This window comes from Haliaeetus albicilla, chromosome 6, assembly GCF_947461875.1.
Source record: "Haliaeetus albicilla chromosome 6, bHalAlb1.1, whole genome shotgun sequence".
In the NCBI taxonomy this organism is placed as follows: domain Eukaryota; kingdom Metazoa; phylum Chordata; class Aves; order Accipitriformes; family Accipitridae; genus Haliaeetus; species Haliaeetus albicilla.
The window spans coordinates 46,818,814-46,841,156 of record NC_091488.1 but is presented as its reverse complement, the minus strand read 5'-3'; the positions used below and the strand labels follow the sequence as shown (position 1 = coordinate 46,841,156).

At 49.3% G+C, this 22,343-nt stretch overlaps 1 protein-coding gene across 1 annotated transcript; it reads right to left on the bottom strand.

The window, feature by feature from the left end:
- Positions 1-8,089: 8,089 nt before the first annotated feature.
- On the bottom strand, positions 8,090-21,285 carry CD4 (CD4 molecule). The gene is made up of 10 exons (XM_069786005.1): positions 21,060-21,285; positions 14,203-14,334; positions 12,396-12,510; positions 12,126-12,319; positions 11,613-11,885; positions 10,808-11,164; positions 10,446-10,688; positions 10,237-10,355; positions 9,930-9,997; positions 8,090-8,648 (listed from the first exon to the last, which is right to left on the bottom strand). Exons 2-10 carry the CDS (start codon positions 14,261-14,263, stop codon positions 8,633-8,635), a joined length of 1,446 nt encoding a protein of 481 aa, XP_069642106.1. The 5' UTR covers positions 14,264-14,334; positions 21,060-21,285; the 3' UTR covers positions 8,090-8,632.
- Between the last annotated feature and the right edge of the window lie 1,058 nt (positions 21,286-22,343).

Below are 22,343 nucleotides of genomic sequence, written 5' to 3'. Positions count from 1 at the left end.
TGTGCTGGGGGAGCCCGGCCGGTTCCCCCTCGTACCAGTCCCGGTCCCGGTCCCGGTTCAGATCCTGGTCCTTGGCCAGCCCCAGCCGAAGGGGAGGCTGTGCTGGCGGAGCCCGGCCGGTTCCCCCTCGTACCAGTCCCGGTCCCGGTCCTGGTCCCGGTTCAGATCCCGGTCCTTGGCCAGCCCCAGCCGAAGGGGAGGCTGTGCTGGCGGAGCCCGGCTGGTTCCCCCTCGTACCAGTCCCGGTCCCGGTCCCGGTCCCGGTTCAGATCCCGGTCCTTGGCCAGCCCCAGCCGAAGGGGAGGCTGTGCTGGCGGAGCCCGGCCAGTTCCCCCTCGTACCAGTCCCTTGCTGCCCCATGGGAGCGAGCCTGGCCGCCCCCCAGGAAGACGAGCGGAGGGATGCGCAGGTGGCGGGCTCCCCTTCCCGAAGGAAGGGGGGTTATGAGGAGGCACCCAGGCCGTGTGAGATGTCGGGAGGATGGGTGAAAGGCGAAGAGGTAGCCACGGCAGAGGGGCCTGCGGGGATGCTCGGGTGCATCTGCTGCCCGGGGTGAGCCGTGGTAGCAGAGCTGATGAGGTTTGCTCGGCTGCTGGGGTGGCCTCTTCCATCACGCAGCCAGCAGCGTGGTCCTGCAAACAGGGGAAGGGGAAGAGGGGGAAGGAGAGGCAGCAGGAGTAGCACTCGGAGGAATGGGTTGGTCCCGTCAGAGGGGTAAAGCTCCCCCTCCAGCTGTGTCACCTCAGTGAGGGCAAGCCTGGCTAGAAGGTCTTCACAAGGCAACAGACGTCTCATTTTCCTGTGACTGTCTTGCTGCTGAAGCGAAGGCACCAGCACCATCCTTGTCTCTGTTCCTTTTAGGAACAGGTGTCTCTATGCTCCTTTCCTCCATCAGAACGGGATGGGAGTCCGCGTTTTTGGACGGTTAGGGTGCAGCTGCGTTAGCACCTCAGTTTGGATCAGGCGATCATGAACAATTTAGGTGAAAGGACCTGCAAGATGTGCAGCAGATGTGCTCTGAGGACAATGAGAATTCAGCTTTGCTTTGGGCTAGGGTTAGTCTGAAGTAAGCCCCCAGACAGTTACAGCGTGGCCGCTAAGTCCTCGGCATCGGCTGTTTTCCTCTGCAGACCTGCTCCTGCTGCATCACCCTGTTTGCTAAAGCGGACCTGACCCTACAGAGCCAGGGTCTGCTCAGCTTTATCACCCCCTCTGCCAGGGCAGATTTCATACGTCATTCTAAATATTGGTTGAGGGGATCCCAAGTGCCTTGGGAATTTCATCTGAGGTTTGTATGGTCAGCAGGAGGAGTGATTCCTGAGTAAGAAAGCTGGAGGTGCTGCTGGTTCTCAGGCCCAGGGGCAGCAGTGAAGGCAGTTCCAGAGGTATAAAAGAGATCGTCTCTGAGACGAGACCTGTTTGCATTGCACTAGCCGTTCTTTTAGAGACAGTGAGTAGAATCAGGAACCACTAGAATAGATCCAGCTTTGCGTCAGGTAGGTGATAAGAGAGATTTCTGAGGAAGGTGGGTGGCAACGACGCTGCCGTGCTCTGGCTATTCTTTGGCATGTGGGAACTGCCGCGGTGGAACAGCCCCGAGGTTCATCTCGGTGGCCAGTCCAGCAACGGCAGGAGCCAGAGACGTGAGAAGGGACAGTTACGGCCCCCCCCCGCCCCAGTCATTTCTTTACAACTTCTATCATTTGTGGGAGGTTTACGCCTTGAAGTGAGAAGGTCTATATCCACAAATGTAAACATTTGTGCAGCTCCAATTGTGTCATTTGTATGAATTACTTAATGTGATAACTTCCACGTTACCATCCTCTTCTGATTCAGAAGTTGAGTCTCCTTAGCATGAGTTGTTAGCCTGCCTACGTGGGTGAATAAATCCTCTTGTTATCTCAGGGAAACAGCAAACGAAGCTTCCGGCAATTTCCACGCTGCCTGCCTGCCTCAGCTCCGCTCAGGTAGGGATGTCCTGCAGCCCAGCATCTCTTCATGGCTTGGGCTACACCTGACAAAGATTGGTGAGCAGAGCTGCATGGGGACAGGTCCTCCTATCTCGAGGAGGCTTCTTGTGTTTGCAGATGTGGCTGGGTTCTTAGTTTGAGTGAAAGCACAAAATTGAAGATTTACTGCGAGGCGGAACGAGCTCTGGGGGAAGAAGAAGAGCTTTCACCCTAGGGCTGTCATGCTCCTAAGTAGATGCTCGTCCGTCCATCCATCTCATCTAAATGGATTTCAAAGACTCTCTTTATTTGCCTAGGATTTCCAGACACCTGGTTTCAGTGGTTTTGGTAGGAGGTGGGTCACAACTGTATATGTGCTGCACACTAACAATGCACATGCCAAGGAGTGCTAATGCTCGGATCTGGAGATCCTGAAGCCCCACAGTACAGGGTTCCCTGTGTATCTAAGAAGCCCAGGCTAGAAGTGAGACTCCCCCCCCAGACTCATCCCTTAGAAGGGCTCACAGAGCTGGGAGCAGTTTTTAATTCCTACAGAGCCAGGCTGGACTCTGACCAGTGATCTTGCTGTCTAAAGGCTCAGTGGCTCACTGAAATATCCTAGGGCATCCAGGTGCAAAGAAACACCACTGTTGCAATGTCAGGGTAAGAAATGTTTTCTGGAGAAGTTGGTTGCGTGAAGATCAGTTATTTCTGGAGAGCGGCTCTGCAGGTCCAGGGAAATGCTCTTCCCAGAGGTGCCCTGGATTCTTAAAGGAACAGAGCTCATTAACCAAGAAACAAACACCAGAATCCTAAAACGAAAAGCATTAACAGAATAGCCAAATTCACTTCACAGGGCTTTGATGGTTTGCAGCTTTTACTCAGGACTTTGCTAGTGACCATGAGGGGTTTCACACGTGTTTCTCGCAGATCATGGATGCAATTAAATCCATCCTCAGAGCCCCAACATGGCTTACACAGCCTCTTGTGAGGCTACGCTGGTGTGCTTGCAAGCAGGTTTCCTGGCATCTTTCCTGGCTCTCTGAGCAGGGTGTGTTTAATGGCTAATAAGAATCCAGCCAAGCAGATACGTTAGCATATTCCTTCAGAAAAGACAGTGACTGCAATGTAGATTTGTCATATCCAAACCTTAGATTCTATTTCTAGCACTGTACGGAAAGATTTAGTGAGGTTTCTCGGATAATTTGTCTGCAAAATGGGCAAGCGATAATAGCTCACATCAGGGGACAGACAACTAATGCTCATCATGAGCTACACAGAAATATTAGGGGCTTGCAATGTAAATACTAGGATTTGAACTTGTGGATGCTTGTTTACAGTTGAATGTTTTTCCTTACACAGCTGGGCACCTTTTAAAATACTTTTTTCCTCTGTCACATACATAAATATTTGTATATGATATTTTCCTTGAGAAAAGGAAGTACCAGCATAGGCTTGTCAAATACATGGTTGTTACAATGCTGCATGCCATTTGGCAGAGAGGTATGTATCCTCCTGCTTCCCCCTACCTGCCCAGTATAATGCTTTGCATGTTCTTCTCTTCTCTATGTTACTGACACTTTTTTCATCCCTCCTGCCCTGCCGGCCTCACTGATATCCCAGCGCAGCGAGTGTCAGTCTGTGAAGGATGTAAAAATGTCATTTCAGAATTTAATTATGCCACTTTCCAAAATTACTGAACACTTACTTGTTTGTTCTCATACACAGAAAGGGTAATTATGAGCTCTTGAATCATTAATCTGGGAACCTACGATATCTGAAGGAGCTGAAATGATTTCTTTTCTTTGGATTTGTATCACAGAATTGCAATTTTCATTTTACCACCTGTTCCCCTAGCTTGTCTAGGTGGGTCTGAGGTTTCTCAAACGAGAACAATCTTTTCTTAATTAAAAAATAGGCTGAGATTTCAGAAGCGCCGCTGACATGCTGGATGCAGCGGGCCTGTGCTGCAGAAGCTCTCTGGCTCCCCTCGTCATTCCAGCTGGTGTGGTGGCCCCTCCGGAGCCGTGGTCCTCACAGAGCTGGTGTCACTGTTAGTGCTGTTCATCTCCAGGCCCTCACCTCCACACAGCACACAGAGGAGCTCAGAAGAGGGACTCGTCAGCACCAGAGCCCGAAACAGCCACTTTAACACCAGCCAGCTCCTGCCAAAAGCGTTGCGGAGCTGGGGCTTCTCCTCTCTTCCCTTTTGATTCCTTGCCCACGAGGCAGTCTCTGCCACCACCTCTTGTTCTGCTATTCTCTAATTCTCCAACTCTGGAAGCACCTCTAAAGCTTGGCCAAGCTGGCTAGAAAACGAACAGGAGGAGAGCCAAAGACTCCTTCAAGGGGCGTGCTGGGAAAGAATGCTGACAGGCATGAGGCAAAGGCAGCCCGCTGTGGTTTGGAGGTGTTGCTTGGATGGGGGTGCACTAACGAACCCCGGGGTCCCTCCTAGTAAACACGCACTTGGGAATACTCTCAGAAAGGAACCAGTCCAGAGCTGGGCATCTGCAGGGGTCTGGTATTCCTGCCCTACCCTCACCTCCGAGAAGGGTGGATGGAAGATACTCACCCTCTGCAGCTGCATTACGCTGATGAGCCCCCCAAATGGATGCCGAAAACCATTCTTTTTACTTCCCCTGAGACAAAAGGAAATTAGAAGAGGCTGAAGCACACAGCTTCCTCCCTTCTAGACCTTGGGAACACGCAGAGAAACACACGGGGTCATTCGGCTCTGAAGGCTGAGGGTGTGAGTGCTTCGCTGCAGAGCCTGCGGGGAGCATGAGTCACATGGATGCCTCGGCAGATCCGGGCTGACAGCATCCTCCAAATCACCGCCTCGCCTTGCATTCAAAGAGCAGAAATAAACTGGGAAGCAGGAGGGGCTGAGGGAAGTAGGGCTGTGGGCCGGGGTTATTTCAGCCCATGTGTTTCTAGTTCAGCAGAACTGGACAAGGCAGTATATTCTCAGCTGTGTCCAAGTCCCTTCCTGCGTGGGAGCAAGCAGGTCTGTGTGTCCTGACAGGGGACCATGCATTGGAGGTGGGTCCAAAGGACTGAAGCATGTGCTTTTTGCCCTTCTGCAGACCAGAAACATGGGGAACAGTAGTACCAGAAAAAACAACATGTTAGGGAAAACCAGCACTTCTCATTTTTTTCCTAAACTCTTGCTTTCTGTGATGTTTCCACATCACTGCACGGAGCTCTTGCTGCCGTTGTCATTTTGTAAGTAGTGCCATGTATGCCCTTCTGAGTCCTGCTGTCATTTTAGGGTTACTCTGACGAGCTGTCACCACACGATAAAATATGTCTGTCATTGTGTTTGCTGCTTTGTAGAGTTGTACATCGCTGTGGTTTGCGTCGTGCAGAGGCATTATGCCCTCGCATAGTGTAGCTACGCCCTTGTGACACCTAGCAAAGGGAGAAGTCCTCAATGCCTCCTGAGAAGGAAAACCAGGATACATGCAACACAGCCTGTACAGCCCTGGTATGCTACAAGGAAGGGACCACACAAAAGTGATCTGATAGGGACACCTGGCTTTTCATCTCTGTCTTCAGTGCCTTGTAGGAGCGCTGTTGCAGCACTGTTACCTGCTGCACGGGCTGTGAAGACAGTGTGTTGTCTCAGAAAGGGAGCGTGCTGTTGTATTACCGCAGCCCAGGCCTGGGCAAGATGTTACTGCAGTCCATTCCAGCTGGGGACTCATCAGGTACATCTACATCCATGCTTATGTTTTGTGCAAGCTTGTTCTTATCTGGTCTGAACCTCCACCTCCGTACTGCCTTGAAGCCCACACTGAAGCTTTCAGTATTACACTCAGATAGAAAGCAAAGCCCATCTAGAACTCGCTCTGTGGATGACTTCTTTCTCTCAGTCAGGGCAGCCTGCACATCTAGGGAACAAAGAAGGTCACCATGTGAAAAGTTACAGACAGGAGAGCTGCCAAAAAAAGAGATTTATGAGATCGGAGCCTAGAGTGGTTTGTGCCTGCAGGTGAGTTTCGAGTAGAGTAGGGCAGGGTCACGACTGCTGAAATCATGAGACTTACTGAGGAAATGTGCAGTGTTGAGGAACAACACTTATCATTTTTGTTACGCCCATCCAGATGGGAGAACTGGAAGCTGTGCATCTGTGGATGCAGCCATGCACTTACAGGCATCCCAGTGGCACCATCATGCCCACTGTAACGCCAGCTGGGCCACCTGGAAACGGGTGGAGAGACCTTCTGCATCGATGGCGAGGGTGTGAGCCCAACCACGCTTTGCAGGTTGGTCCCAGCTGTAAATGGGGACACAGCCTTCAGTCGCCTGTGGGGACTCAGCGTGCCTCTTCCAGCCCTTGGAAGAGAGCAGAACCGGGGTTGCTGAGCTGAGGGTCATGTATCCAGACGGTACCGCTCCTCGCCTGGCGAGAGGACCATCATGGCTTGGAGACTGCACCACTGCCTGCTAGTGTGAGATCAGGGCTGTGCTGGGGCTGGCCTGCTGCCTCCTGGCTTCGAGAGCTGCGGGCAATGCTGTCAGGCAGCGCAGACACCTCCGCGCTCTCCGAGCCACCGGTGTGGGCATTCTTTGCTACCCATGCGTTTCATCCCGAACAGGCCAGGTTTGACGGACCCTGTGCTGGAGGCCAGGTGGGCCCTATTAGCTTAGTCTTTTTTTATTAGGCTGATCGTCTCGTTGAAAAAGTCAAGGCTTGCGTTTTTAGGTACAAAGGGGGTTGGTTCAGCTGCCAGAGCCTCAGGTGAGCATCTGAACTGCTGGAGATGGCTGCAGTGCTGGAGGAGCTCATGATGGACACTTACCAGTGTGCTGCTTTGTCCCACCTGGGGATCAGGATAATCCCTCTGCTCCGGACACCCATGTGAGTGGGAAGAGGAGCAGACTTGGGTACTCAAACAGTTATTTAAGGAGAAAGGTCTGGACTGCAGGAGCAGGGGTTGGTTTTGGTTGAGGGGACTACGCCAAGCACTTTATCAGGATCGTTACATCGTCCACCGCTAACCCTGCGCTCATTTTCCCTTGTACAGCTCCCCAAACTGACTTCTCCTTAAGCCCTGATGATCTGTTGTTTAGCAGACGGATGGGCCTCAACCGGCTCCCAAGGTACGCTGGCAGTTCAGGAACAGGACAGGAGCAACTCCATGCACCGGGATATGGACCAAGGCTTTTCTGGAGTTAATGTAGTTTTGTGCACACAAGCACAAGCTACGGGAAGGAAAGCGGCACTAGCACGGGCCTTCGTCACTCCTGTTTGTGTGAGGATGATGGTGAAGGAGCAGGCGTGACACCGGTGGTGGCCCACACCTGCTGCCACAGCTGCCTGGGGCTGCGTCCCCGCTCCAGGGGAGAGACGGGGTTGTGGGGAGGAAGGTTTCCCCCAGCTCACAGGTGTTGTCTCTGCCGTTGGTGCTACCTGTCTTTTCTCTGTCAGTAATGGCGTGATGCTGGCGTGACTGCTACAGAGAAGCCCCCTCCTCCAGTAACTGAGTGTCCGCCACGGGGACCCTTTCCCACAGCCCAGTGCCCCTCTCTGCCTCTCCCCAGCAAGCCCAGCGCAGGCGAAGAAACCTGGACTGCAGTCAGCGACAGCTGTAGGAACTCAAGGCCTTTTTGACCCGCCGCTAGCAGACGGTAGAATAACTTCTCTATATACAAGGCTTCTGTGTACATATTTTAACAGTATTTTTCTTTCAGGACATTCTGGCATCTCTGCAACACGCTTTTCCTTCCATCCCAAGTTTCCTGGGCTTTTCACTCCCTCTTCCCTCCTCCTTGAGCCAACAAAGAATCATTTTGGTGAGAACCATTTTCGGTGGCTTTCTCAGAAGCATCTCTTCGCACTCTGTGGGCTTGCTCAGTCCAAGGCTGGTTTGTTCTCCTAGGAAATGACTTTGTCACCCCCTTCCCAAACTTACCTTCTAGATCAACATTCACAACTTCTTCAGGCTCTGATTTCCAGAAGCTCTCCTGAACTGCCTTCCTGACAAAATTAGTCCTGAATTATCCCACTGCTTGTAGTGTTTTCACTTGTGCATGGGTTTGTTGTGGGAGAGGCGAAGACCACAGGCTGAGGAATAGGTCTGGGGGGTACTGTAGGGCTCGACTGCCCAGGAAAGGTGAACGAGGATGGACAGGTTTCACAGAGAGCAGAGGGCTGGTGCATTAAGGAAGGCTTGTGGCAGCCAGGGAGGTGGAAGATAGTAAGAATCAGGATTCCACATCCTAGCAGGAAAGGGAGAAATGTGAATCTGAACCAGACAAGAGTGCCTCAGAAAAAGTTTTGTCCAGCTTGCAAAAAAAAAAAACCCAACCCTGAAGTAATTTATTGTAGCTCAGGCAGAAAAAATAAGCTCATAAAGCTGGTTTCACAAACAGGTCAATTTAAGTGCATGAGCAAAATACAAACATATATATGTATATGTATATATATCTTCTGTTCAGTGTCTCTCATTGTAGAACTGGGGATCAGTCATAAACCTTTAGGGTTTCTTGCCTTGTCCATCAACTCCTAGCCAGACAACATCCCTCTGTGGCATTAGACTGGGGAAATGATGAAGGAATAAAGAATTGTATCAAAACAGGAGAAAGGGAGATGGATTCACAGAGCACTATGGGCTGGCAGGTGTGTAGGTACAGGCAGAGACTTCATCAGTCCTTCTGACTCCAGTGCTGCAATACTACTTATTCAACCGGCTGGAAGAGAAAAGTGTGTGAGTACCAGTATTGTAGAGGTGAAATGCTTCACTCAGATACCTCGAAGCCAGCCAACCCCCCACTTTTTTGCGTAGTGTAGAGAATGACTGCCTGCCTCTGTTGCTGAGGATGCAAACGGTTACTTGTGCATCCACATGGCTGCGGTTTAGGTTTCAGTTACACTGAGCTGCTTCCTGGGCAAAGAGAGTTCAAGAACAACCGTATCAGCACTTGCATTGCACAGATTTATCTAGTTTTTGATGTAGCTGTGTGGGCTTTGTCCTCTCCTTATGGGGATTATTTTTTAACCCTGATAAAAAGTAGGTGAAAACGAGGTGAATTCTTTGACACTTGTTATGCTAACCAACTCTTCACCACATATACATCCCAGCTATGAAGCAGTGTTTGCCAATAAACATCTCACTGAATTCTCAGTCACAGTGAAAAAAAAATTGGTGAAACTATCACAGTTTGCCACTGTCACCAGTGAAAATTAAGCAGAAGGCCAGTTCTACACCTATACCTTCATTGAACTTGTTCATGCAATCATTTACACTGTCCTTAGCTCTCCAACTGCAGTGACAGAATAGCCATCAGTGTTTCTCCACAGCTGCTTCTGATGCCTGATACCATATAAGCTTAAAGACATGGAAAAGGGCAGCTTCTCTGCTGAGAAATCCGTGCTCCCATGAAAAGGGCCAGGACATGATGGTGTATTTCATATCACCCAAGGCCTTTGGGAGATGGCATGTTTCACAGTGTTCTGTGATTTTCTCTTTTCTTTCCTTGCTCCAAGGAAGTTATTGGCAATTTTCACAGATTGCAGTCCAGCACTGTGCTAGTAGAGCTGGAATTACATTATGAACATCATGGATTTTTAAAATTCGGGTTTCATCCTTGAGCTTGGTTGTGTGCCTTCCACCTTCACAACCTTGATACCCAGGTCCCAGATCCAGTGTGGAACCTATCAAAGGACTCTGGAGCTCCTGCTTGGGTTTGGCTAACATCTCTCAACATCAAGGTAATTCAGCTGAAACCTCTCTGCTCAGAAGTTTCCCAGCACAGTGCTACCATGGGTTTGGGGCATAACAGGAAATTCATTAAACATGGCTCATAACTCTTAAGCATGACTTAATATGAGTAAGAGCTGAAAATGCTGAAATGCAGCTGTACTGTAGCACCAAGCAGGCTCAAGCTCCATTTCTCCCCACTTGACCACCCATCTCCCCGGTCTTGAAACCAGAGTCTTTGCCCACTGTGGGTGCTCTCATTGCCACTTACTGTTGACACTGACATGTCTTGTTTTCCAGCAAGTATTGTCTTGCTCGTGCCATCCTTTTTGCCCGTTGCTGCCAGGAGAGAAGGAATAAGTAACGATTGGATATTTTTATGCTTCAAATGCTTTCCTCTGAAGTGGTAGTAAAGTAGTGTCTGACATTTGCAGACTGTCCATCTCTAACCATTTGCTTTGAGTCTAAGGATTGACCCTTTATCTGTTCTGTGCCGCACCCAAACAGAAAATCAAACGCCTCCTATGGTTTGGGGAGACTGTCATCTCTTCACCTTTCACAGGGACCAGGGCACTCACCCTTCTCCGCTGCCAGCTTATACCACTGATGATGCCCAGGCATGCAAGACCAAACACCAATAAACTGCCTCCAATACTTGCTCCAATTATCACATAGATAATCCAAACAGGAGCTTCCTCTGTGGAAGGAGAAAAGCATTCAGACACAGAAACAAAGAGAATTTTAAGGCTTTTGGACGGAGGCAGGGATGTGATGCTAATTTCCATACCCACGTGGTAATTAAGGCTGATCTTCTTGTCATTTTCTTCTATGAGGTGACAGTTCCACAGCCCTGCAGCACTGACATTCACCTCCACTTTTACTTCATTCTGCTTTGACTTCTTGATGTCCGTCTGAGTCCCATTCACACGTTCCCAGCGCAAGTGGGCATTGGATGGGAGTGGACTAGAGACCTGGCAGGTCAGGGTCATCTCGGCCCCTCTGGGGAGTGGCCCAGCAGGGTTAGCTGAGACTGTAAAGGTAAGAAAAGGACATGTGAGTGAGAGGATGGGAAGATGGGTCCACCCACACTCTTGTGGCTTCCAGGTGTCTACAGCTCCTCATCTTTTGACCCACTTCTCCTTCTCTCACCTTTCATCACCACCAGCTCTATCTTGCTCTGCACATATCTTCTATTGTATGCCAGCTGGCACTGGTACTGCCCAGAGTGGTTGAAATGGACTTTGGGGAGTTTCAGTTCTATGGTACTTTCAGGTTTTCTTATCTCATACTGAAAGCGGCTGCTTTTTTTGGTCTCATGCTGCTCTCCTCGTGCTGTGACGTTGAAATCAAGTAGCTCATGAGCAGTTGCACTTTCCTGTTGTTTCCAATTCAGCTGTCCTGTGAAACCTTCTTTCCATTTTATTTTCCGGAAGTTCAGATGCCATGACAAGATGACAGTGCTATCAGCAGTTGCATACTTTCTTTCCAAATCTGTATTCTGAAAACCTGAATTCAGAAGAGACAAGGAATACAGAGGCAGGGAGATCCATGGCCACACTTCCCTGTGTCCACCCTTGATCTGGAGAGATGCACGCTGTGCTCAGTTGAAAGAGGACTTGGAGAAAAGCCATGAGATACCCCAGGAAGGATAAACAGTTAGTGTCTGAGAACAGGTTTAAAGAGCCAAAGCTCCCAAGCTCACCAGAGCTGAGAAGAACAGACCCCAAGGAGAGGAGGATCCTCTCCTCACCAAGCCGGGAGAGAAAAGTGGGAGCAAGTGTGGAATAGAGTTCAGGCAGCAGAGCAATCCCCAAGCTGCAGTGTTGGAAGCCCTGGGAAATCGACCCTGGAGCACCATCGCTTGGGATGCTGCAAAGTAAAAACTCAGCTCATGAGCTGGAGGGAGCAATGGTTCCCGAGGCAGTGTGTGAGTTGCATTTTTGTTGTCACATACCTAATACCTTCACATCAAAGGAGATGTTCCAATTAATCAATGGAGAGGCTGATTGGACGTGACACATCCAGGTCCCGCTGTCCGTAGCCTCCAGTTGCTTTAACTCCAGTATGTATTTTTCTTGGGTCTTTTCTAAGATTCTTGGTCTTACTATGCTATTGTTACTGTTAAACAATGTGATGTTGAGATCTGGCAGAGTGTGGGATGAATTTTGCATTAAAGTCAGCTCAGGGACTTCATTTGACAGGAAGTGCCCATCATAAGAGACCGTCACTGTAAAAAGAAAAAGTGCAGCCAGGAAGTCAACTCCTTTTCCTGCGAGAGAGGGACATGTGTCACAGCAAAGAGAATACGGAGACTTTGTGCCCTGGAGATGGAGGAGAAATGAACTATGATAGCCCAGGCCAGAAGAAATGGCAGCTGGATAAAGAATCCCAGCAGAGATATCTCTCCGAGCTCTACGCTCCACTCACCCCTCCACTTCTCATGGATAAAAGCCCTCTAATCACTCACATTTAAAGACATGCAGTGAGATAGTGACTCTGTGAGAGCCAGATTCACAGATGTAGGTGCCAGCATCGGAGAGCTTTAAGTCCAACACCCTCAGGTCTTTACTGTTGGAGTTGATTTCAGATCGATCGGTCATGGCAGCTTTGCCTTTTGAAAAAATAAGCTTGGTTAGGAGGGAAGAGGTTTCTGAGCCATATACTGGGGAGAAGGGGTGATGAATTGGAAGCCTTACCTTTGAAATGTGTATCTTCAAATGACCTTATAACAGCCTTATCATACTTCCAGGTCACACGTTTCTCATGAGGTATGTCTCTGCATTTCAGGATCACCTCCTGTCCTGCAATCCCAATCTCTGGTTTGTTTTGCTGAGCCATAATGGGGATCAGACCTGAAAGTCAATACCCACCAAAAAAGGCATAGATCCACTTTCTGAAGTGAATATTCCCCATCCCTCCAGAAAGACACAGATATTTCTCCTCCCTTTCCCGGATACTGGAAAGATTATCCTCAATTTCTGAAATTTTCACTCCTTTGTCTCATCAATCAATCAATCAATGCCTTTTCAGCTCCACAGCTTCCCTCCCCTCCACTTTAGGCTCTTTGCCTGGCTAATGGCTATTCTGTTTCACATACATTCAGAAATAGGGAAAATACCAGTGGTTGTGGTGGATTCAACATAATTCATAATTTTGAGATGTCAACAGTTTTACTGAAACAACCTTTTTCCACTGGACAAAATTTAGTTGTCATACTGGTAGCAAAGGCAGGACAGCATATGCCAGCCCTCCTTCATTTCCCAGCAAGATCTGAGGCAAATTTGCTCACCCCTTCTTCCAATTTTTGCATGGAGCATGACTGAAAGCCCAGGAAAATGAAAGGGTGAAGTAAAAAAGAAAGAAAGAAGGCTGGCCTAATGTCAGGTTCCTGTTCTTGGGATGAGGGCTATGTGACAGTAAAAGAAGTAGGATGTATAATGTTGAAGAAACATTAGGAGTGGTTTCTTGGAAGAACCACTTCCTTTCCTTCACTATAAGGAGGATTTCTGCAGGAGACCTTAAGAAGGAGATGGAGTTGCCAGAGGTACAATTGGGAATAAGGGGGTTGTGGTCTCCTACCACACTCTTGGTAACCTCTCAGAGCTGCCTAACCTGCAGATCCCCCAGGTGACCCTAGAACTAGAGCGCCACAGAAGTGCAAAATAAAAAGTTTACATGAATTTAATGGAGGGTTTTCCACAAGTTACATATTCCCCCAAAAGCATAGGTAGTCTGCAACATTGCCAATACAGATTTTCAATAATCACACATTGGACCACAGAAAATGATGATTTTGTCTTAAACTGTGAAATTATAAATCTTTTGCTTTGCTTTTGGTTCTAGGGTGCCTAAAAGATTTCCAATCTTTCTTCTGCAACCAGAGGAATCAAAGCTGAGTATCTGAGAAATGCAGGCTTGGCCTTATTCTGTTGCCCTCCTTTCTTGGAAAATGAGCGCTAAAAAGTCCACCAAACCTTACAACATCAGCAGTCAAACTAAGCAAGCCGGTAGCATCACATTTGTAAGGGCAAATCTGTGATGAGAAACACATGGTTTTGCCCAGGCAGATGGAAGCAGTGTGGAAGGTGCTATTTTCCACTTTGTGCTTGGTGTGCACCCCGGCTCTCAGAGGAACCCCACTCCTGCATCTCTACAGGACGGCTCCCCAAACCTGGTGATGCTCCACACCCCCTGGTTTCGGCCAGTAGGCTCAGCAGGCAGACTGGGAACAACCTGACTCCCAAAGCTTGAGCTGTCCATGCTGCCTCTGAAATAACGGGACATGGATGTAGGGAGCCTCTCAGCTTCTAGCCCCTGGTCTAATCTCCACTGCATGGCCCCACAGAGAGCTGTTGGGCAGTGCAGGGTAAGCCAGACAAGGTAAGAAGGCAGCTGTCACAGCTTCATGGCTGGAATGAGCCTGCTCTAAACCGTGTGAGGTATGTTGCATGGCAAATCAGGAGGACCCTAAAAACACCCCAAATGTTATGAGGCTTGTGGAAAGGCTGTAAGAACCGGGAGGGTTCGCTGAGCTGAGGACTCACCCAGATGCAGAACCAAGAAGACGGCAAGTGTGGTGCTCACCACTGTGCTGCATGACTCCATTGCTGCGGGAACGCTCCTCCCTGTGGCAGACTGCAGGGCTGGAAATGCTGTCGCTGCCAAGGGATGCTATCCTGGAAGATGCAAATGCTCTGTTAATACTGGTTGATTTTCAGACCTCAGTGGATGGGCCCCCATGTTCCCAGTCAGCACCCACCATCCTTCAGTGCAGCGAAGTGGAAACTCATCGGTAAGGTCACCAGAGCCCTGTGTTTCAGCAAAGAATCCAGCTGCAGTGTTCCCTCTAGAGTTTGGTATTAAACATTTCATCTTACTCATCCCTAGGTTTCTGGCATTCATTGGACTGCAGATGTTTATATTGCCAAGAGTTCTGTGCCTTTTTACTTCTCTATGGTGGGTTATCATCACTCTTGCAGCAATTAAGGCTGAACACATACAGGGCTGCGTTAGCAAGAGCACAGCCAGCAGACTGAGGGAAGTAATTATTTCCCTCTATTTGGCACATCTGAGGTCTCATCTAGGATACAGGATCGAGTTTTGGGCCCCCAGCACAAGACGGATGCCAACAAACTGGGCAGAGTCCAATGGAGGGCTACTGGGATGGTGAGGAGGTTGGAGCATATACAGGGAGAGACAGAAAGATGGGTTTGTTAGGGAGAGGAGAGCCAAGGTGGGATCTAATTTCAGTCTCCCATTATCTAAAGGATGTTACCTAGAAGAAGGAGCCACTTTCTTCTCAGATGTGCACAGGAGAGGAGCAGCCATAGGTTGCAGCAAGGAACCATTGACTAGATAGAAGGAAAAATTTCTTGCTGCTGAAGGTGGTTCAGCATTGGAATAGATGCCAAGAGATGCCAAGCAGTCCCTGCCCTTGGAGATGTTCAGATGTTCCCTGGACAAGGCCCTGAGCAACATGTTGTAGTTTTAGAGTCAACCCAACTGTGAGCAGGAGGTTGGACTGGAGACCTCTGGAGGTCCCTTGCCATCTAAATATTTCTGTGTGATTTTGTGATTCTATGATTAAGGCCATCTTTATGCTGTTATTAATATTTTTCTTTAGTTTGTTTTTTGCCTACTTATCTCTTACCTTGAAAATCTCAATAACCACCAAGTCTGACGTTGTTGGAAAGACTTGCTTGAATTCTTAGGACTATTCAACAAAAAGTCTGGGGAGAAGGGAGGAATGAGGTTGCGTTGATGGTAACAACACCGTAAGTGGGAACTGGGAGCTAACTATCGTGTTAAGGTGAGTTATCAAATTAGATGAAGTATCTGACTGTAGCAGAGACCAAGTGCTGGTATCAGCTGCAGCTGGGTGGCAAGGTGAAGGGGACCATGGCTGCTGGTGCGAGGAGACTACCAAGCTGTCTATCCCTAAACCAAGGCATATATCACAAAAAGGAAGCCAAGCAGGTTAACTGATTTGGGGAGTGAGTAAAAACAGTGAGGCGACCTCCCTTCTCTAAAAGCAGGCCCTCCCCGTGCCAAGAGCATGACAGACTGAAGGCTGGGGTCATAATGGGATTGAACTAAAAAGAAATGCAAGAATAATTTTATACAATATTTATATGTATTATGTGCAATATTAAGTATAATATATTCTATAAGAGGATAATTTAATATTGAAATTAATGTAAATCATCAGAGCACACAAAACTATCAAAGAGTAGATGAAAACATCCGCACTACATTTACAGGGAGATCAGGTCAGCATGACCTACAATCCGGAGGCTAGACAGGTGTACACACATGCACATATGAAAAATACAGGTGCAAGAGCAAGGCAGCAGCCATGTGCACCATCAGAAGAGAAATAGATGGCAAAGGCACAGTCAGAGAAGATTTGTGGCTTGCCTTGTGCAAAGCAAAAAACCCATCCCAGCCCCAGGGAATATTTGCATGAGCTGTTTTGTGCGAAAACAGTAAAACAAAGGAGCCAGTGCGTGTCGTTGGAGATCACTCCTAACAAGATGCAGCAGCAGTGAGCAAGCAGTTTGCTGGGCTACGCTACAGAATAAAGAAAGGGGCAACAACAAGGCATCTCTGTATGTCTCACTCAGAAGAAACATCCATAACCGAGAACTGGCATAAGGCCCCAAGTAAGATCCATTCCTGAGGTGACAGAAGAAACCTCGTCCCCAGTGTGAACACTCATGTCACCTGTCCCAGTGGGACCAGCAGGAAAAGTTAGCCCCCAATCTAAAGTGATATCTACGAATTAACAGGGTCAGCGCTGGGTTTCAAATATTTTAAGTCATTAAACTTCATATAAAACCTGAAGGTAATGAACAGGTAAAAATTAGTGAAATTGCTGAGTCACACACCATCATTTTGTTTTGGCTGGGAATGTCTATTTTCCTGTCATCTTACAGCTTCAGTTTGTTCTTCACCTTCTTGCTATCTGGTTATTGAGCAAAATGACACAACCAGAGCACCATGGGACTAGTGAACTGCTGACCTTGCACAGCTTGGTAGATGCAGATTGATGCATCTTTGTTTTTCTGTTTCTTCTCACAGTTTCACACGTTCTGCATTCCTACTTCATTCACACTAATCTTTGTATTTCTGTGGCAGATCTCTACAATATGATGTTTACCACCTACATGTTACAAGTCAGTGGGGAAAATGGGTTGCCTTCAGCTAGCATTTCTTTCACACTCATTCTCTCTCTCCCTGTTTATCTCTACTTCTCGTGCATGCCACTTCCTATTTTTCCCCTGTCTTTCTATCTCCTTCTGTATCCCTCCAGGCCAGATCACAGGCAATGCCACTCTGGAGTTTACGGATCTCGGTAAGCAAGGCTCTGCTATGTTAACTGAGCAAGCTGCTCTCATTAGCACATGCCTGCAGCAGACCCACAGCCTCCTTACAGCCAGCCCAGCTGTATCTTATGGTGGTACTCATAAATTAAGTGGTGTCAGGGAATGTTCCCAGGCACTGGAACACACTCATCAGTCCTGTTAAATTGCTAGAACATTTCCTGACACATTTTTGGCCCAGGACAACTCTCACTCTCCTGAGCAACTCCTGGGATGCATTTAGGTGTTAGCATGGGCCAGGGACCACTCCCATTAGGCAGCTGGCATGTAGCCAGTTCATTTTGGAGGTTAAGTGAGTTTAATAACCCAGACCATCTCATGCCAGTTGGCCTCTGTGCCAGAAACAGTCCAGGCATACTTGATTTATTAGCATGTCTAGCAATGGAGGAGCAGGGCTCCCTCCCAGGTTGTTTTGGGTTTGTGTGGTGGAGTTTTGGTAGCAGGAGAGGGGCTGTAGGGCCGTGCAGAACTGCAGCCCACGGGAAGGACCCATGCCAGAGAAGACTGTGGAGGGCTGTCTTCCGTGGGAGGGACCCTACACTGCAGAAGGGGAAGAGTATGAGGAGGAAGGAGCGACAGAGAGAATGTGTGACAAACTGACCGCAACCCCCATTGCCCATCACTCTGCAGTGCTGGTGGGGAGGAGGTAGAGAATTTGGGGGTAAAGTTGAGCCTGGGAAGAAAGGAGGCATGGGGGGAAGTTGTTTTAAGATTTGGGTTTACTTTTCATTATCCTGTTTTGATATGATTGGTAATGAATTAAATTGATTTGAGAAGTAAAACCAAACCTTAGAACACCTTCCCCCCACCCCTCCCTCCTTCCCGGCTCAACTCCACTCCCGGTTCTCTCCACCTACTCCCTCCAGTGGCGCAGGGGGACAGGGAACGGGGCTTGGGGTCAGTTCATTACACGTTGTCTCTGCTGCTCCTTCCTCCTCAGGGGGAGGGCTCCTCACTCATCCCCTGCTCCTGCGTGGGGTCCCTCCCATGGGACACAGCCCTTCATGAACTTCTCCAACGTGGGTCCTTTCCACGGGCTGCAGTCCTTCAGGCACAAACTGCTCCAGCACCTCCTCCCCCTCCTCCTTCACCGACCTCGGTATCTGCAGAGGGGTTTCTCTCACATCCCACTTCCCAAACCCGGCTGCAGGTTCCCCTTCTCAAATCTGTTCTCCCAGAGGCGCTGCCACCGCTGCTGATGGGCTCGGCGTTGGCCAGCGGCAGGTCCGACTTGGAGCCAGGGAAGCTTCGAGCAGCTTCTCACAGGAGCCACCCCTGCGGCCCCTTTTCTGCTACCAAAACCCCACCACGCAAACCCAAAACACAAGTGAACATTGATTTCCATTTCATTTTAGCTCCCCTCTCTTATTAAACTGGTTTAATTTCCTTCTTGACTTATTTTAATAATCCCTGCCTCCCTGAGGGATAGGAAAAGGAGAGCTGAGGTAGTGAGTGGTCTTGCTCCGGGGAATAATGCCCACAGGACCAAGTCTGGCCTGGAGAACATCTGCTCGGGAGAGGGGCTGGCAGGCCCTCGCTCCTTCCAGTACCGAGCCCCAGCAGGCAATGGCTGCAGAGAGCTCTCCCCGAGGCTGGCACTGGCATGGCACAGGAGGAAACCGAAATTTAAAAAAAAACAGAACAAAAAAACTCAGCAGCCGCTACGGATGCAGAGCAGGCCATCTCCCTCTCTCAGTGCGTTCCTCTGCCTCTTTCATGCAGTGTGGTTTTCTTGTTTTCTTCTCTCGCTCTTGCTTGTGGCTGTGCTTTTGATCTGGCAGCAGCTCGCTCTGCCGGGTCGGGGGGGGCCTCCCGGCCCTTCAGCCCCACAAGGTCTCCACACCGCCGCCGCTGCTGCTGCACTGCATTTTCCCTTGCGGTGCCTGCCAGGCGGCAGCTGAGGGACACAGCTGCCTCTTGTCCCTGCACGTCAAGCAGTTGGGCTTGGTTTGGGGGCTCTGGGTTACAGAGGATCACCTCTCTCTCAGTTTAAACATCTAAAGCAAAGCTGATCCGGCTCTTTTAGTGAGTAGCGGTTTCTCTGAAATTACTTATTAACATTAAAGCAAACATATGTGAGCAGCAGGCAGGGTAAGAGACCAAATGCAACAAAAACGGCCAGCAGAGAGCGAAGAGAGGATAGCAGTGAAGGTCATTTCACGGCCCCCACTGTCCCCCCCAGACTGGCCGACGCTGCTTTCGTTTCCCCTTGAGCGCGTCTGGCCGTTCGTCTGAGAGCAGCTGCCACCCTTCGGAGCTGCTGCAAGAGGGATGTGCCGGACCGGGGTCCACCGGGTGAAAGCTGCTGATCCCCCCGGAGACAGGTCCCACCGTCAGGACAAGGCAGGGTGGTGAGGCCACCGTCTCAGTGCCAGCCGAGCTCTCTTCAGCCATAAAGTCCCCCATGCTGAGCCGTGTGCCTGGACCCATGTGGAGGCCATGAGAAATGGCTCCATCTCCACAGCCCGGGCTGCTCCCTACGGCTTCTAACCCCTCCGGCAGCCTAAGGGGAAGCCAAGACTGGCCTTTGCCTCACGGACATTTCAGCACTTGCTTTCTGAGCTTTTCTTCCTCTGCCTAGCCCCATTCCTTTCCTCCTAACCCTCCTCTTTTTGGCTCCGCAAACCATCTTTCATCACTGGAGGCTGTGACTAGCAAAGGCACTGAGATGACCGCTGAAGGCAGGCCCTCCATCACCCTCCCAAGCCATGTGCATGCTTGGGATGATGTTCAGGTATCATTAACACAGCTGCCAAAATAGGAACAGCGAGATCTTACCATGCAGTTTACTTGATGCACAGCCCAGACTGGAAAAGGATCCATGTACATATTGATGAGGTCAGCACAGCAAAATGGCGTATATCTGCCCATTCAGAGCAAAAATGCATCCCTCCTTAATTTTGTCCCTGGTGAATACAGGGTTGCCACACGAGGCTGTGGCAGATCGGGTGGGCACCGTCCCTGGGCACCCAAGAACCATGAGCGGGAGCGGGACAGATGCTCAATTTAGATGAGGCAAGCCCTGTCGTACTGCAGGCAGCTTTGGCAGCCATATTTGTGAAACACTGGGGAGGATAAAAGGAAAGTCTGCAAATCGATTTGAGGCTAATGTGCACCAGGGCTTTAAGAGAACTGCTCAGTTCATAGTGGAGAACATTAAGTAGTAACCTGTGCTCAACCTTAATGCACCATGTAGCGGAATATCTGAGGCGGCTGACAAAGGTTGAGTAGGATACACCACCTGAAAGTTGAAAAATTCAACCAGAAATGAAACTCCTCTTTTCAACAGTGCGGCAGCCTATGGAAGGGGAAGGCAAGTCTCTTTTCTGATGTGCTTAAATTGAAAAGATCCCTCTTTCACCAAGAAATCCTGCTCGCTCAGCCCTGAGCTAGTGGATCAGGCTGCATCAGCAGCCGGTGTCAGGCAGTGAGCCAGTCAGCCTGGATTAGCAGAATAGACCCCTCTGGTCTCAGCACGTACAGATGTAAGCAGACGTCCCTAGTCTGCTAGAGACTGGCATCTTCTTATTTTTCAGGCTTTTTTTAGAATAAAGTTCCCCTTCCTAGAGGGCACATGGAGAAGGTAATAACAAGTGGCAGCTGGTGGAGGGCTGTTCCCCAGTGCATTTCCAGCCCTTGGAGATATATGGTCACCAGTGACAGGCCCTCATATTGGACATTTTTCCCTATATGTGGGTTTAAAAGATCTGTGAGATCCCCAGGCTCTGAGGCGGGTTAAGGTTTTCATAGATCCCTTTTTTTTGCCCCTTTCAGGGAAACATCTGGGGAGAGAAGCACTTCTTAGTTAAAACTAAAAGGCCTTGGTGAATTGCACAGCCAGAAGTATTATCGAGTCAAAGGTTCAAGATAGTTTTACATCAGACCTTTCAGTGGGGCAAACCCAATCCGCCCATGCCGAAACAGCAACTCGTGTGGAATAGTAAAGTTCGTAACATTAAAAAAAATGAAAACAGATTGGCCTCTTTTCTCAGAGAAAGAAAGAAAGAAAGTTTCCTTACCTCTTTTCCTTCCCCTCTGCCTCTGTGTTTCTGTCTCCTTGTGTTTGTCACCTGCCGTAATTGATCTCACCCAGCTACAGCTGAAACAAAAGAAGAACGAAGTTGACGTTCAGAAAGCAGCTCAACAGACGTCGGTCTTGATGTCTCCTCCTCTCCAGCTGGAGCGTCAGCAAGGTCTTGCTGCCAGTCCAGGTTCTGCCGACATCCGCCAACCTCTCTAGGTAGAGGGTGATCTTCCAAATGCATGTGATTTCGACTCTGGGTGTGAACAGAAATGGAGACCATAACGGAAGGCAATATATTGCAGCGCCTGGGGAGAATGAGTGTGTAAAACAGAGAGAGCCTATTGGCCATATGGCAGCTGATGGGAGGCCGTAACAGGGCTGAAACTTAAAAGCGAACTGTTGGAAACCGGTTCTGCTCTACTGACAAAGAAAGCTCGCAAATTATCGTGTTAGCTGAGCAGATCTGGACCCAGCCTGTGGCTCTGATACTCTGTAAGAGCAAGCCGACCTCCATTTCCCAGCCTGTCTCCTGCATCACCGCTAAGAGGAGACACTTCTGAGGAGTGGGCCACAGACCTGACCCCAGGGGTTGCACAGAGGTAGAGGGGATCCCTGATGATATGTTAGGGGCACCCGTCTCTGGAGTATGGCTGAGATTTGGGGTGAGATGAGAGAATATTTTCTTTATAGCAGTGGTGGGTTGACCTTGGCTGGTCGCCAGCTGCCCACACAACTGCTCTCTCACTCCCCCTCCTCAGCAAGGCAGAGGAAGAAGATAAGATGAAAAAAACCTCATGGGTCAAGGCAAGGACAGGTAGATCGCTCACCAGTTACCGTCATGGGCAAAACAGACTTGACTTGGGGAAGATTAATTTAATTTATGGCCAATTAAAAACGGAGTAGGATAGTGAGAAATAAAAACAGAACTAAAACCACCTTTCCCCACCCGCCTTTTCTTCCCAGGCTCAACTTCACATCTGACTCTTCTGCACCTCCTTCCTCCCCCCAGCGTTGCAGGGGAAGAGGTGGTGGGGGCTGTGGTCAGTTCATAGCACTTGGTGTCTGCCATTCCTTCCTGCTCATGCTGTTCCCCTGCTGCACCACGGGGTTCTTCATAAAGGGCTCCAATGCGGGTCCTTCCCATGGGCTGCAGTTCTTCATGTTCATCTCAACATAAGAAAGATATTTTTTACAGTGAGAACAATCAGTCACTAGAACAACCTCCCCAGGGACGTAGTAGAATCCCCATTGCTGGAGGCTTTCAAGATGTGATTGGACA

Bases quoted from the DNA above. Each gene is read 5' to 3' on its own strand.
- CD4 (XM_069786005.1), bottom strand. From the start codon at position 14,263: ATGGAGTCATGCAGCACAGTGGTGAGCACCACACTTGCCGTCTTCTTG. The intron at 10,356-10,445 runs GTATGGAAATTA...CTCCTTCCACAG, and splicing joins CAGCCTTAATTACCACGTGG to AGGAAGCTCCTGTTTGGATT. The intron at 9,998-10,236 runs GTGAGTGCCCTG...CTCTCCTGGCAG, and splicing joins TAAGCTGGCAGCGGAGAAGG to CAACGGGCAAAAAGGATGGC.